This window comes from Danio rerio, chromosome 18 (genome assembly GCF_049306965.1).
Source record: "Danio rerio strain Tuebingen ecotype United States chromosome 18, GRCz12tu, whole genome shotgun sequence".
Classification (NCBI taxonomy): domain Eukaryota; kingdom Metazoa; phylum Chordata; class Actinopteri; order Cypriniformes; family Danionidae; genus Danio; species Danio rerio.
Window position 1 is genome coordinate 12,850,998 of NC_133193.1, and position 17,332 is coordinate 12,868,329.

The following is a 17,332-nucleotide window of genomic DNA, read 5'->3' on the forward strand; positions in this document are numbered from 1 at the left end:
TTCATTTAATCTCCACTCTCAGTACAGTAGTGATGCGTTCATTAAAAATATATAACTTTTGGTATTACTGACCCCAAAACTTACTTTTTTCTGAGACAAAGGGAAAATTTCACAACAGGCCTGGGAACAATCAAGCTTTTAGATTCACTTTGTGTTGTCATAAAGGCATCCTAAGATCAGAATTGGCCACTGGCCACTCTTTCGAACGCTTCTGCTGTCCCATTACGGCACGAGGCCAGAGTTTTAGTGAAGGGCAGCGAAGGTCAATGAAGTTCGTTTATGGTAGAGCTAAAAGCTAAATATCTGAGTCATCATCCACGTTTTGTGGTTTAAATCCGGAATACTAAAGAGTGGAAACAATCGTGGGACGGAAAGGTTGCAATCCAGTGCTGCCATTGAGCAAAAGGCTTTGATGAATTTCAGTTTCATTAGTGGCCTTGAACTTTATGCAATCCTCAATGAGGGATTAGTCAGCTGGAATGTATCGACATAGTCATGGAAGCATGAAATCTAATCCATGTTCATTAAAGGATAAAAGAAAATGGGCACATATAAGAAAGCTGTTGTTATAAGGTCCTTGCAAAAGTTCAGCTCAGCAGTAGGCCACAGTATAATGTCAAGGGATCTTTAAAACCCTCTGATGGATGCTGCCTGATCTCCGAAACTTCTCCCAAAATAGCAGGAAGGCTGAAGACTGCTCTGCACTGAGGCTGTTAGTCTGTCAAACAAGCTCTGACAGAGAGTAAATGGAGGCAGGTTGAGTTAAGTCTGTGTCAACTAGACCTTTCAAACAAAAGTTCAGCCTAAATGATCATTGAGCGAAAATCAAATGAGTTCAAAACAACGTTAAAACTCTGTGGTGCTCTTCATTTAGAAGTCACTCTTGTGGTATTCACTGAGCAAAAGGGTTTTAATACCTAAAATGTAAATTTCTCTGAATATTCATAATAATTTGATATTGTGTGTCATTTGTGACTAGGAAGACTGCAAGTTTGACTGTTGTCAGGCCCTTAATGCTGAGTTCAGACTGCATGATTTTAGCCCTGATTTTGAGAAATTGCAGACAAATGCCTGAAATCACAGACAAATCGGCGCTCGTTCACGTGAGTGACAATCAAACAATGTGAACTATCAAAGACGCGATCTGAGAGAATTGCAGATGAGTCGCTGACGCCCGTGAGATATTTGGCATGCTAGCATCTGGAGCTGCGATTAAAAATCATTCATTCATTTTCTTGTCAGCTTAGTCCCTTTTTTAATCCGGGGGTAGCCACAGCGGAATGAACCGCCAACTTATTCAGCACATTTTTTACGCAGCAGATGTCCTTCCAGCCGCAACCCATCTCTAGGAAACATACACACACACACACACACATACACTACAGACAATTTAGCCTATCCGATTCACCTGTACCCAATTCACCTGTCTTTGGACTGGAGGGGAAACCCACGCGAACGCAGGGAGAAGATGCAAACTCCACACAGAAACGCCAACTGAGCAGAGGTTCGAACCAGCGACCCAGCGACCTTCTTGCTGTGAGGCGACAGCACTCCCTACTGCGCCACTGCGTTGCCCATCGATTCAAATCATGCCGTGTGAAATATGTTCTGACTGAAAATAACATCCGCGATCACCTACAGCCAATGAGAGAGCAGCATTCACTAGTATGTGTACCTGCAGGCCAGCGGGAGGCTGGGGGAGTTAAAAGCACTAATTTTCAGTCTATTTGGACCCAAGAAATGGAGGAAAAACTAGTGTGAATTTGGCAGGAGCACCCGTGTCTGTTTGATGTGTCATCTGAATAATATCACAATCAGATCGCAAAGTAAAAAAAAGTTGAGGATAAATTGTTAAATCTCTTCAAAAGCCAGGTGAGCAACATAAATAGCTACATTTTCTAAAGCTAAAGCCTTCTTTTTCCAGAGGGGTTTTACAGCCTTAAAACATCTTATATAATTGTAAAAAATAAAGCTGACTGCTTCGTGGATTTCACCTATTGCAGGCTATCTTTAGAATGTAACTCCCGCAAATAACGAGGGACCACTGTATATTCAAATGAACTTAAAGCAAAATATTTTTGTATTTCTATATTAATAAAATGTATACTTTGTGTTTTATTTTTATTCCTAAACTTTCTAAAATATGTCTATATCTATATCAAATTTTTACCTGGGTTACATTAAAAGGTGTCCGCTTATTGCAAAAAAAAAAAAAAAAAACTAAGCAACCCAGGCTCAATATTTCCGAATATGTGTATCCAAATGATCTTGGCATTGCTGAACTTGAGTTCAGCCGTTTGAAAGGTTTTCAAGCCTTTTATGTTCTTCAAGGTCAACCATGGGTTTTAAAAGTATACAGCTTACAGTTGTGGTTCTTACTGGAGAGAAAACACCACTTAGCTCTGAAATGCACACGGGCACTTGCAGCTTTATTACATGATTTCCTGCCAAAAGCAGAAAGAGCTGTCCATGAATCTGCAAAATTCAGAAGGGCTCTACTGAAGACAATGAAGGTTCAGAGATGCAATGCAAAAACAACTCTTAAACTCCTCATTCCAGTCATAAACTAACACTATAGATGGCAGTTCTATTTGTGAAGGATTCCAAGAGCACTCGTTTTCCCTTTACGCACATCATTCCAGTTATGTCACGAAAATAAAAAACCATCAAGAGCATGGTTAAAAGGTGGAGTGCTGCTGAAATGTGCCATTTGTCGAGGTTAAAAATAGAACAGGAATGAGATTTGTTAGCTGACTAGAGAGGCAAGGACATGTGTTCCCCCTCCTGTCTTTTTAATAGATGCAAACCGAACACCTTTATGCCTCTTGATACAGCTGCTCTTCCCCTCTGCTGACACTCATTATTTTAAATCCCTCGAGCCAAAAGGTTGCCCACAAACTCACAGACACACACACACACACATTGGCACGCTTATGCTAATACAGAGACATGCACACATATCATCATCACAAAATTGCAAAACTACAGCAAATAAGATTTGCAGGATATTAGCTCCAAACATAAAGGGTTTAATGGGAATATATATATATATATATATATATATATATATATATATATATATATATATATATATATATATATATATGTATGTATTTTTTTTATTTTTTTAAGCACAATATTATGTCAACCCAGGCTCTTTGGAAATATACGTCCAGTACTACATATATACTTTTTTTTAAGAACCGACAAATATGTACTATTTGTCTGCTTGCAGTTTTTGTTTTCACAAATAAACTAGAGGGCGTCGTGTATATGTTTGACCATCTCAAATATGTTACTGGTGCACGTTTTCTCATAAGTGCCATTTGTCGTAAATCCACCAGAGGTCGCTGTGGACATTTCTGGAAATATCACAACTCTGGCTCAATCTGATTTAGGCCACTGTGTAAGCTTTTTTAGATTTCAAATTAATCTCGCAAGTGCCACTCGTGCCTTCTGTTCTCATGTAAATCTACCAGAGGCCGCTGTCGACTGAATGTGAACTGACTGAATGACTGCCTGACTGACCAATCGACTGACCCACCCTCCCCCTTCCCTAATCCCAACCAATAGTGTTTTCTAAAGCACCGATTGACCTGTCCACCCACTTCCCTAAACCCAACCGCAGTGTTTTAAAAAGCAATCCAGAAAAAGAAAAGCCCTCTGATTTTTACGACGTTTTCAAATTTTAACACATTCACATTCATTGTTATTTACTTGTTTAATTTTTTTTAGCTTTCATTTTTTGTCTTACCCGCTTTCTGGAACCAATCTTCATCACACTCAAACCCCATTGTTGCGGTCAACTCCGCTCTGCGTCTCAAGTCTGTTGTTGTACATTTCAAGCTACCGGACAAACTAGTAACAGCCGTCCATACATAGGTTAGTGGTCAGCTGGTAAGCGAAAAAAGGAATGGTGTCATACCACCCTCTAGCATTCGGTTTAAAGATGAAATGCAGCCATACGTAGCTCTGGCTACATAATTCGATGTCTCCAAAAATGTATGTAGGGCTACGTTTTCAGAATGACCCTATGTTAAAATTTCAACGTCCAGTTGACTTGTCGTTGTGCATGATATATCAACTTAATACCGAAGGTATCACCCACCCTTATCCTAAACCCAACCAATAGTGTTTTCAAGAGTAAACTACAATAGAAATACCATCGTGGGTCACATGATTCTATCACAATCTTGCACTGCTTTTATGGGTTTTGTTTTCCTTGGTTTCTGCAATCGTCTGGTCCGGTCTGCTTCACATCCTAAGTCTGGAGCCGTTCATGGTTAGCTAGCGAGCAAACTAGTCATACCGGAATAACTTTATCACAGAGCAATTGTTTTACACACAAAATGCAGCCATATATACCAGCGAGCACATATTTGTTGGTTCTCAAAAATGTAACCTTGGGCACATTTTCCCAATGAGCGCCTGTGTTGAACAATGTTCTAGATCAGGGGCTTTCAAACTTTACATAGCTTAAGTCAACCCACTGATATTCTGCACTAAATCCTGCAGTATTTCTCTGTGAGGTGGAGGAAATGCCAATTTTTCTGCTGGACGCAGATGTGCTAATTAGACTCCGAGAGGCTCGCCTCATGTAATCTTTGTCTTAGGGCGTTTTTCATCCCAATCCAACTAAGCCACGTCAAAAATTTTATTTTAAATGAATTTATGTATTAATTTCCCTTTGGCTTAGTTTCTTATTTATCAGGGGGTTGCCATTGCAGAATGAACCACCAACTATTCCGGAATGTTTTTTATGCAGCGGATGCCCTTCCAACTGCAATCCAGTACTGGAAAACACCCATACACTGTTGCATTCACACACGCACTTGTACACTATGGCCAATTTTTTGTACTCAATTCAAATAGCGCATGTTTTTTAGACTGTGGGGAAACCGGAGCACCTGGAGCAAACCGGCCCAGACTCGAACCTGTAACCTTCTTGCTGTGTGGTGACAGTGCTAACCACTGTCGTCTCGACTTAAATTAATTCATTTTATTTGTGAAAATGAGTCAGTAATTGTATTTAATTTTTTGTCTGAATCATCTGTTTCCTTTCTTTTTCCCTTTTAGCAACAGCCCCTGAGTGCCGCCCCATCCCAGTCTGTCCAGCCGTCTCCTCTGCCCAAACCGGTGTCATCGGTCCATCAAACCCAGCGGCCCACACACCCATCCCATGCTCCTCACACCCCTCACTCAGCCAGCTTACCCAGCTGCCCAGGAAGAGGAAAGATGGCCAAGTTCCTGAACCCAGAAGAGATGACCTCCAGGGATTATTACTTTGACTCATACGCCCACTTCGGCATTCATGAGGTATGATCACATCAGCAGCAACCACTCTCCTTCAGTTGCCCTGAATTCAAAATGAAGGTTTATTTGCGTGTTAGTATCAATAATATGTCCGTTTTTTAAGGTTAACGTTAAGCTAGTGTGCTCCAGAACAAAGACAAAAATTATGTTTAGAAGATAACAGCATTCAAAACGTGTAGTTTATCACTTTAGCTAATATAAATCAATGACTTTTATGACATCACCGTTCACTTTAGCTTCTTATTGAATCTTCTGACCAATCAAATGCTGTCTTGTATCTGGTATCCCACCCCCTATTAGAAGAAGTTGCAGCTGTAATCAATCATTTATTCACATGTAACAGAGCACTCACACCAAACATCTACCTAAATGTGCATAAATAAAAATAAAAAAAACTAGTGACTGACACACTGTTGATCAGAACACCGCGTTTATTAGTCGTAATATTGAGGAGAGGGACGACAAAAGCTGTTCTGCTGAAATACACTGTGCTCATGTACACTCGCAAACTATATCAACGGCAAGCACAGAGCGGAATAATGCGAGGCTCACACGCTTACACACATTAGTCAATATACAGGTAACTAGGACATTCAAAAGTGAATAAAGACACTTACAGTTGTATTCTATAGGGGATAAACAATATAGACAGGAAACAATGAATGGACTATGTTACATGCCTGGGGGTGTTGCTCTGTTGTTCCCTCCTCCCCTCTCTGTTTCTATTTGCTGTCTCCTATACTTCTAAAATCTAGGTGTTCCGATTGGTTGGCAGAGTTCTCCCGAGTGGACCAATCAGAAGAGGATGGGTGTTATTTAAACGCTCCAGTGATGACTCAGCCCAGATGAGAGGGGGATCCATGTTGTTTGTTGCTGCTGTGTTTTTGTAACTTTTGGTACCTATCTTGTGCTCGGGTTCGCTTTAAAGAGTTTTTGTGATTTAAAAATACCAAGAGGGAAGTGAAGGGAAGTATGTCACGTGACTTACATTTTACACACACGTAGTAGATTTTTTTGTTATTCCACTAGGTAAGAGGCGGGTGCTACCATATGTATGTTTGTTACAGTCAGTGCAGTTGAGTAAGGGGCGTGTGACGCTGAAGATGTTTTTTTTCTTATTTACATATTTCTCTTTAGTTATTTAGAGTTGGGGGAGGGATTAGTTAGCGGGTGTTTAATTTGTTATTTTCTTTGATTTGGCACCGCTTATTCTCCTTCCCTCCATCAGGTATTTTTGGTTTACTTTTTGCATTTGCATTTTGTTTTATTGTACATATTTGTAAATATACTTTGGGTGATTTAAATATTCACTTCTTTATCTTTATTGTAATAAAGCGAACCAGTTTTTTTGCAACGTCGTTGTCTGTGTTGATTCATAGCAGTTAACATCTCAGAGGAATTCTTAAAATATTGGGTTGTCATAATTATGTTAAGCCCTTTTTCATCCTCCGAGCCACACGGGGCGTAACATAATTTGGGGGCTCATCCGGGATCCTTCCTTTTGTGTAGAGGAAGCCCGGATACTTTTGATAGCCTGTATTTTTCCCTGGGAGTAGCTGCTGTGACCCAACACAAACTTTGTAGAAATATTGATGATAGGTGAGTGTTACAAGTTTGATATTCCTGTGTAGTTGGTTGTTAACGTTAAGCTCGCAATGTCTTCATTGGTGCTTCAGTTTATTGAGAATCCATCATTGGATCTCATCGATAAATTTCGTAAAGACGATTTGTTACTATTAGCTGATCACTTCCAAGTCTCTGTTAATCGGCAATTGTTAAAACGTGAGATTAAAGCTGCTGTTTTGAATGGATTGGCAGAACAAAATATTTTCAGTGTGCCTGAAGCGGTTAGAGAAGCAGATCAAATTAGTGAACATAATTTAGACGAAGGCGCTGATTCAAACAGTGTGGTGGATAGGCATGTTGACGTGGATGTGGAGGCAAAAGCTAAAACTGGTCTTCCCCCCTTTGAAGCATTTTCTCCGGTGTCACCGGGTGCTAAAGTGGATGCGCAGTTGAAGCTTCGTCTTGCTCGGCTTCGCATTGAAGCGGAGGAAAGAGCTCAAGTCCGACGTGCTGAATTTGATCTGCGGCTCGAAATCCGACGGCTCGAAATTCAGTCTGAGAAAGAGGTACAGATGAAACGGTTAGAGTTAGAGGAGAGGAAGCTTTCATCTGTCTCTACTAGCCTGCCTGCTTCTGACTCGGCTGGTAAACCAACAGCACCATGTGTTTCGACTAACTCTACGTTTGATGTAAGTAAAAACATTTCATTAGTGCCATTATTTAGAGAAATGGAAGTGGACAGTTATTTTTGTGTGTTTGAGAGAATTGCTGCTTCGTTGAGCTGGCCAAAAGAAGTGTGGACATTGCTGTTGCAATGCAGATTAGTTGGGAAAGCTATGGAAGTGTTTTCCACACTGTCTTTGGAAGACAGTTTGAAATATGAGACCGTGAAGGCATCTATTTTGCGTGCATATGAGTTAGTGCCTGAAGCCTACCGGCAGAAATTTAGAAACCACAGGAAGAGCAGTAATCAGACTTATGTGGAATTTGCACGGGAAAAGGGAGTGTTATTTGATAAGTGGTGTGCTTCAAGTCAGGCAGAGGATTTTTCTACGTTGCGTGAGTTAATGCTCCTTGAAGATTTTAAGAAATGTGTGCCAGAGCGAACTGTGTTGTATTTGAATGAGCAGAAAGTTACAACTTTGGCCTCTGCTGCTGTGTTAGCAGATGAGTTTGCTCTGACACACAAAGGGGTGTTCAGTTCTGCTCATGGGGATAAAAGTAGTTCTGCTGTTTCTTTACGGCCTGCACCTCAGTTAAAACCAAAAGTAGAGCAGCCTAGAGAAAAGCGCGAATGCTTTTATTGCCGAAAAATTGGTCATTTAATTGCTGATTGTGGCCTGTTGAAAAAGAAACAACTAAATTCTAACAGTCCACAGCCTATTGGGTTGATTAAAACAATGCCAATTGCTGTTGACTCTGCTTATGAGCCATTCTTATCTGATGGGTTTGTATCTTTCAGTGACCAACCAGGTGATCGAGTTGGAGTCCACGTGTTGAGGGACACGGGAGCAGCCCGCTCATTTATACGTGGGGATGTATTATCATTCTCTGATGACTCCTACACTGGTTCCAGTATTTTAGTGCAAGGTATCAGTATGGAAGTTGTGAAGGTGCCATTACATCGAGTGTATTTACAAACTGATTTAATCACTGGATTTGTTGATGTAGGTGTGCGACCTGCTTTGCCTGTGCCTGGTGTTGATGTGATTTTAGGTAACGATCTGGCTGGTGGTAACGTGATACCGGTGTTGGAAGTATTAGACAGGCCTGTTATAACTTCTGTTTCAGAAGAGTTCACTCAAGAGTATCCTGAAGCATTTCCGGCGTGTGTTTTAACTCGTGCTCAAACGAGGAAGATGGGGACAGACTTTACACTTGATGATACATTTATGTGCACAGATGACAACATTATCAATGCAGCAAACCACCGTAGTGAGGAAACAGGAACTGGAAAGGTTAGTAGTTTACCTCTACCTTCATTACCCATTACCCGTGATAAGCTAATTGAAGCCCAGCAGCGTGATGCCACTTTAGAAAAGTGTTTTGAGGCAGTGAATAATAGGAAAGGAAGTACACTGTATTTTCTGGAGGATAGTTTATTGATGCGTAAGTGGAAGCCAAGGGGTTCAGATAGTGAAGAATGTGCTGCTGTTTGTCAAATAGTAGTTCCTGTTGAGTATCGTGCATCTATTCTTTCCCTGGCCCATGATCATGCCATGTCTGGACACTTAGGTGTTACAAAAACCTATAACCGTGTTCTACATCATTTCTTCTGGCCTGGTCTAAAACGAGAGGTAGCTGCTTATTGCCGTACATGTTCTGTCTGTCAAGTCATGGGGAAACCTAATCAGGTAATCCCTCCTGCGCCATTAGTTCCCATTCCTGCTATTGGTGAACCTTTTGAACACGTCATTGTGGACTGTGTTGGGCCACTTCCAAAAACAAAATCTGGCAATGAGTTTTTGCTCACGGTAATGTGTGTAGCTACTCGCTACCCTGAAGCAATACCGCTGAGGAAAATAACATCTAAGGCAGTGGTTAAGGCTTTGGTCAAGTTTTTTTCCACCTTTGGTTTGCCCAAAATCATACAAACTGACCAAGGAACTAACTTTATGTCTAAGTTGTTTACGCAAACGTTTAGTTCCTTAGGTATTCAACATCGTGTTTCTAGCCCGTACCATCCTGAGAGTCAAGGTGTGCTAGAAAGATTTCATCAGACACTTAAATGTATGCTGAAGAAATACTGTTGGGATACAGGAAATGAGTGGGACGAGGGAGTACCCTTTGTTTTGTTTGCTATTCGGGAGATTCCACAAGAGTCTCTACGATTTAGTCCCGCTGAATTGGTCTTTGGTCATAGTGTTCGAGGCCCATTGAAGGTTCTAAAAGAACAAATGCTTGGACTGAACAATCACCTGAGTTTAAAGGAGAATGTTCTTGATTCTGTGGCCCGTTTTCGTGAGCGTGTGCAGGAAGCTTGTGCTCAAGCTAAAGATGCTCTTTCAAAAGCTCAAATACAAATGAAGCATCACTTTGATAAGGCATCTGTCTCACGATCCTTTTCTGTAGGGGATAATGTTCTTGTCTTGTTGCCAATTCCAGGGTCTGCATTGTCTGCACGTTTTGCTGGTCCGTATGAAGTGCTGGGTAAGAGAGGTGAGACTGATTACATCATTAAGACACCAGATCGGAAAAGACAAAAACGCATTTGCCACATTAACATGCTTAAAGCCTATCATTCTAGGAAGGAAGCGCCATCTCCCTGTTCAAAAGTGAACACAGAGCCTGCAGTGTCTGCCGTTGCGGTGAACTGCGAGACTGTGTTGCCTTTTTCTCAGAATGATGAGCTTGAGATCGATGAAGTTAAAGTGCAAGTTGATCCAATGCCTTTTGCTCGTTTAAGTAATTCTGAGATTCTAACTGACCTTCCTAAGTTTCTAAGTCATCTGGAAAAAGATCAGATAACAGAATTAGTCACACTCATTCAGAATTTTCCTCAGATCTTTGGTGACATACCAAAACAAACTAGTGTAGTTTATCACGATATCGATGTTGGTAATGCCACCCCTATAAAACAACATCCTTATCGTTTGAATAATGTTAAGAGAACTGCCATGAGACAGGAAGTGGACTATTTGTTGAGTGAGGGTTTTGCAAAACCCAGTGCTAGTCCTTGGAGTTCTCCTTGTGTTCTTGTACCAAAAGCTGATGGAACTTTTAGATTTTGTACAGATTATCGTAAAGTTAATTCTGTAACTGTACCTGATTGTTTTCCACTTCCAAGGATGGATGACTGCATTGATAATGTGGGGTCTGCTGTTTTTGTTACCAAGCTAGATATGCTTAAAGGCTATTATCAAGTGCCGTTGACATCAAGAGCTTCAGACATTTCAGCTTTTGTGACACCTGATGCCTTTCTGCAGTATAATGTTATGGCTTTTGGCCTGCGAAATGCCCCAGCAACATTTCAAAGGTTAGTTAACATGGTGCTAGCTGATGTATCTAACTGTGAGGCATATCTGGATGATTTAGTTATTTATACATCAACTTGGCCAGAGCACTTGTCTGTGTTGACTAAAGTTTTTCAGCGACTCTCTAATGCATCCTTGACTTTAAACTTGTCAAAGTGTGAATTTGGTAAAGCTACAGTAAACTACTTGGGTAAAAAGGTAGGAAAAGGTGAGGTTCGCCCTGTAGAGGCAAAAGTGGCTGCCATTCAAGAATTTCCAGCACCTAGTACTCGACGCGAGTTAAGGAGGTTCTTGGGTATGTCAGGGTATTACAGAAGTTTCTGTAGGAACTTTTCATCTGTGGCTAAACCACTGACTGATCTCCTTAGCCCGTCAAAAAGTTTTGTTTGGACAGCAGAAAGTCAGGCTGCTTTTGAAACGATTAAACAGCTACTGTGTAGTTCACCAGTGTTGGCCGCTCCTAACTTTACTCTTCCTTTCAAGTTGGAGGTGGATGCCAGCGCAGTCGGGGCAGGAGCTGTGTTGTTGCAGGAAGATGGAGAAGGGATTGACCATCCAATTTGTTTTTTCTCTAGGAAATTTAATAAGCACCAGTGTAACTATTCAACCATTGAGAAGGAGGCTTTGGCGTTGTTGTTGGCGTTGCAACATTTTGAGGTGTATGTTGGGTGTGCCACCTATCCAGTCATCGTATACACAGACCACAATCCTCTCACCTTCTTGTGTCGAATGTATAACCAGAATCAAAGGCTGATGCGGTGGGCTTTAGTAGTCCAAAACTACAATATTGAGATTCGGCACAAGAAGGGAGTGGATAATGTGGTCGCTGATGCACTTTCAAGAGTGTAACTAACTCATTCTTTTGCTTGTACAAACATTATTATTGAGAGTATAATGTTTGATTTTAAGTGGTGGGGTGTTACATGCCTGGGGGTGTTGCTCTGTTGTTCCCTCCTCCCCTCTCTGTTTCTATTTGCTGTCTCCTATACTTCTAAAATCTAGGTGTTCCGATTGGTTGGCAGAGTTCTCCCGAGTGGACCAATCAGAAGAGGATGGGTGTTATTTAAACGCTCCAGTGATGACTCAGCCCAGATGAGAGGGGGATCCATGTTGTTTGTTGCTGCTGTGTTTTTGTAACTTTTGGTACCTATCTTGTGCTCGGGTTCGCTTTAAAGAGTTTTTGTGATTTAAAAATACCAAGAGGGAAGTGAAGGGAAGTATGTCACGTGACTTACATTTTACACACACGTAGTAGATTTTTTTGTTATTCCACTAGGTAAGAGGCGGGTGCTACCATATGTATGTTTGTTACAGTCAGTGCAGTTGAGTAAGGGGCGTGTGACGCTGAAGATGTTTTTTTTCTTATTTACATATTTCTCTTTAGTTATTTAGAGTTGGGGGAGGGATTAGTTAGCGGGTGTTTAATTTGTTATTTTCTTTGATTTGGCACCGCTTATTCTCCTTCCCTCCATCAGGTATTTTTGGTTTACTTTTTGCATTTGCATTTTGTTTTATTGTACATATTTGTAAATATACTTTGGGTGATTTAAATATTCACTTCTTTATCTTTATTGTAATAAAGCGAACCAGTTTTTTTGCAACGTCGTTGTCTGTGTTGATTCATAGCAGTTAACATCTCAGAGGAATTCTTAAAATATTGGGTTGTCATAATTATGTTAAGCCCTTTTTCATCCTCCGAGCCACACGGGGCGTAACAGACTATTTTCACAATTCTTGAAGAAAAAAGGCAATGGGCTTTATGCACAGCTAGGGTTTTAAAGTTAATGATAAACTTTCCGGTAAAAGCTTAATGTGACTATTTTCAATTTCTCAAGGTTGTTATTACAGCATCGATGTTGTAATGTAATTACAATACATTCAGTTAAGTAGACCTTAGCATTAATTTAGTCGTTCAAGTGTAAAACGAAATGAAAGACTGTTTTAACCACTAGTGCCATCAGTAGCAACAGGCTAGCTCAGAAATTCCATTGAAAATACTGAGATAAAATAAACTCATATTTTAAAGACATGGCAGGGGGAAATAAAATTTAACACAGTGTTTCTTGTCTGATCTGAGACCCACTTCATATCGTACTGTATATCTAACAGGCAGTGAAGATTGCGGGTTTTTAAAGAAATCAGATCTTAAACGTGACAATTGTGTAATGGATAGACAGTTCACCGGAAGCCCTTGGGCTGCCTGGCTGAAAATTAAAAATGTGTGCATATAGCCCATTGCGGTGTATTTTAATTTGACATGCCCTGCATTTTTGCTTTGAGGCCCTTCCTTCAGGGCAGAGGCTTCTTACACCATAAAAAAAAACAATATGTACAAAAGGTCATTTATTCCATTAGTGGTGCTTGTTTTAAATCAAATCCTTTAACTCGAATATATTTTGTAGGGTAGTTTGCACATATACGAGTTAATATATTGTGTTTGATGGGTTTTAAAGAATGTAAATGCACACTACCTGACAAAAGTATTGTCGCCTATCCAAGTTTTAGGAACAACAAATAATAACTTGACTTCTAGTTGATTATTTTGTATCAAAAGTGGCTTATATGAAAGGCAAAGGCCTCTAGATTATGTATATTTTACCAAAATAAAATATGATCATGTCTTGATTTTTAATGATTTAATTAGGAAAGTAAGGTCTGACTTTGCTTAGACAAAAGTCTTATCACTTAACAGAAATAATGTACAGTATAGAATATAAAGTCATGGTGCAGTGGAAAAATAATTAATATTGTGTTTGACTCCTATGAGCTTGGATGACTGCATCCATACATCTCTGCAATGACTCATATACCTTATTAATAAAATCGTCTGGAATGGCAAACAAAGTGTTCTTGCAGAACTCCCAGAGTTCATTAAGATTATTTGGATGCATCTTCAATGCATCCTCCTTCATCTTACCCCAGACACTCTCAATAATGTTCTTCTCTGAGGACTGGTCTGGCCATTCCTGGAGCACTTTGACCTTCTTTGCTTTCAGGAACTTTGATGTAGAGGCTGAAGTATGAGAAGGATCTTACTATCCTGCAGAAGAATTTGGCCTCTCCTGTAGTTTGGTATGTAATGGGCAGCACAAATGTCTTGATACCTTAGGCTAGAGATCTGCGCAGGACTAAATTTTGAATCCCGCTCCCGTCAGGTTTTAGCCCGAACCCGACCACTCCCGCTTATATTCTGCATTTGTTGTCCCGCTGCCCACCCCGCCCTATTTTCTACCCGCCGCGCCCAATCCCGCTAAAGAGCAGGGGGAGAACAAAACTGAAAACCACCCAGCTATACAGAGTGCAGACAGCCTATAACAAGCTGTCTGTAAAAACACACACACGCACACACATGCACACACGCACACACATGCACACACTCACACATAAGCACCAAGCGCACACACACGCAGCAACAAACAAGCTAATCACAGCATCAAGCTGTCTCATTCACACACACACACACACACACATACATACTTACGCATGCTTGCTCGCTCGGGAGCGATATTGCTAGATGGCCCGCTCTCACCCAAGATTAAACCAGTTATCGCTCCCGCGCTTTATTCAGAAATTTATTCCCGCACCGCAGAAATATAGTCAGGTCCTGCGGCTCCCACGGGACAGCCGCGAAATGCAGACTTCTACCTCATGCTGTTGATGTTACCATCTACTCTGCAGATCTCTTGCACGTCCCCACTAGGGTTATTGAATGTAACCCCAAACCATGATTTTTCCTTTACCAAACATGACTAATTTTTGTGAGAATCTTGGGTCCATGCGGGTTCCAATAGATCTTCTGCAGAATTTGTGATGTTTGGGATGCAGTTCAAGAGATGATTCATCTGAAAAATTTACCTTCTGACACTTTTCAAGATGATCAGCTAGTAGTTATTATTTGTTACTCTTACAACTGGGATCAACGACAAGACCTTTGTCAGGTAGTGTATGTTGTATACCAGTGTTAAATGAATTTTTGTCCAAAACCTCTGTGAAGAAAGTAAAGTTAAGGAGATTTCCAGATTAATGTAATGCCACATGAACTGCCACAGTGCAGGAACACACACAATATACTCTGGCACAGATACACGACAACACAGAGCGAAAAAAACAGACCACACAACATTCTGACCCACTTAAACTACACTGAATGCTGCATTTTAAGTGGAGAAATGATAAGTCAGAATTACTGTTATAGATGGTGTTTCCAGTTAGATGTGCTGTACCTCAACAACTCAGACTGGCAGAGCTGCAATACCATCCAAACACTATTGGCTGCTTTTAAAAGGGAGGAGGTGCTACTCAATACGCCAGCCTTCTTTTCATATCACAGTCAAAATTTATACCACACACCGAACAATGAAGGCACTACAGGGGATCTTTAACAGAGATGCTGAGACATCCGATGGAGGATATAAGTAATGGACATTAGTCATCTTGATTCATGCTGGGAGTAATGTATAATGCAGCGTATGCAGAGAAATGGAGCAGGAGTGAGGGTGTCATTGAATTATAGGGTGAGAGAGAGGGAGAGTGCGGTGAACAGGAGGTTCAGACGAGACCTGCAAGATTAATTTTGTTCAGACTCATTTTTAGTATATAGGTCAGATCTTTTTTTCCCTTCTCTCATCTCAATGTGACAGAGGCGTACACCCAAAAATGCTGCATAGATGTGAAGAGGCATGCAGTAATGGTGACAGCTAGGTTTTTTCGCATTCGTGCAGGTTGTCAGTTGCACAGTTGTAAGCAAAATTGGTGCTAATGTTAGTCACATTTTCTATATTGAAACACATCCTAATACACTTATAATGGTTAAAAGTGTTGCCTAATTAGAGGTGATTTGCCAAAGATTGTATTGCTTTATATTACACATGTATTTGGTTTAGATTCTCCCCTGGCCCATTTAAAAATAATTGTGAATATATTTATTTTGTTTAATTAATATCTAAATTATGTTTGGTACTGGTATTGTAACCTGAAGGGGATGCTGACAACAGAGTGCAGATCCTAATGCAGGATTTATCCAGAAAAATGGTCAGGCGAGAAACAGTCACAATCAGAAGCAAACAGATGTATATGGGTAATCCACAGTTGTGGTCAAGAAACAGGCAGAAGGTCAAAAAGCAGGCAGCATGCAAACAAACAAACAAGGCAAGGGTCAAAACCGGGAAGGCAAGGAAAACGTGTCGTAGCCTTCACAAATCAGTTTAACAAGACTCAGCATAGATCAGTGCGCATGTGCTGTTAAAATAGTTCTTGAAATCAGTTCAAGAGCAGCTTCAGCTGTGTCTGTGTGTGTCATCACTGCAACTCAGAACAGGTGTGTGAGCAGTGCATGACTGGAGCTTGTAGTCCAAAAAGGCGGATTTGAACTGTGTGTTTACCAGTGATCTGCACAGGCTAAATTGCTGGTGAACGTGACGGGTAAACATTTGCTGTTGATATTTCTATGGCCAAAGAACAAAATGTTGATAACTTGCCAACTACATCGTTTTAACATTGTAGCAGATTATGTGTTAGATGTCATCATGGCGTTATTATAAAATTTTAAAAAATATATAATATTGTAGCTGTGTATTTATTTATTTTTATTTATTTAATACATTTTTTACATTTATTTAATTAAAATTGGGTTTTTATTTTCTTGTTTTAATTTAATTATATTATGTTACAATTTATTGTACAATATATTTGAAGAGTTTTTTTTTTAATTACTATAACAATTTGATTACTTTATTCCAATCTGTCTTATTGATTCATTTCCTTTATGGTAAAGTAATTTACCTTCAACTGTTAGTTTTATTTTAGTCTTTTTATTTCAATATTTAAACAAGATTTTTTTCTTCAAACACTTCCACAACCCCCTAGCACTCCGCTTGACGATTTTCATGATTTATAGGCATGAGAAATGTGCATATGAAACATGACGAAGTACACTTTACAGCACAGTTGTCAAAGCCAGTTCCTGGAGGACCGCAGGCCTGCAGTTTAATTCCAACCCTGCTTCAAACACTTAAGCTGCAGTCACACTGCACTGTTCTCCCCATAGACTTCCATTCATACGCACGCCAATGCATCAGACTGGAAACGCAAGCTTGTGCGACAAGTTTTTGCAGTTTGCTGCAATGGAAAGTTCAAGCTTGGTGAACTCTGACCTACGAAATCGCATCACATGATTGCGTGAGACCAATCGAGGATCAAAACATGGTCTCTCTGGACAGAAATTTAAAACATGGACCGATCGCTCGCTTTTTTTAATGTCTAATCATCTTGTTTAATCCCGCCTCTTTTCGCAGTGCCCTACTACATAATTACACGCGCACAAACTCTGGTGTGACTGCGGCATTACCTGTAGGTCAAACACGCAAGAAGGACTAAATTAGGGCCTACTCACACTATGCCATCCGTACCGTACCCAGGCCCGTTTCCCGGATCGTTTGAGAAGTGTGAGTGCGCTGAATCGGGCTCAAGCCCGGTTCACT

The 17,332-nt window shown here is 40.5% G+C and overlaps 1 protein-coding gene across 1 annotated transcript in view; it reads left to right on the plus strand.

Annotated features, from left to right (window-relative positions):
• The window catches only part of LOC556054 (protein arginine N-methyltransferase 8-B), a 50,280-nt gene that overhangs the window by 3,296 nt on the left and 29,652 nt on the right, over positions 1-17,332 (plus strand). Inside the window, exon 2 of the mRNA XM_003200433.7 lies at positions 5,077-5,316. Within this exon, the coding sequence (XP_003200481.1) occupies positions 5,077-5,316 (240 nt within the window). The remainder of the gene's footprint in view (positions 1-5,076; positions 5,317-17,332) is intronic.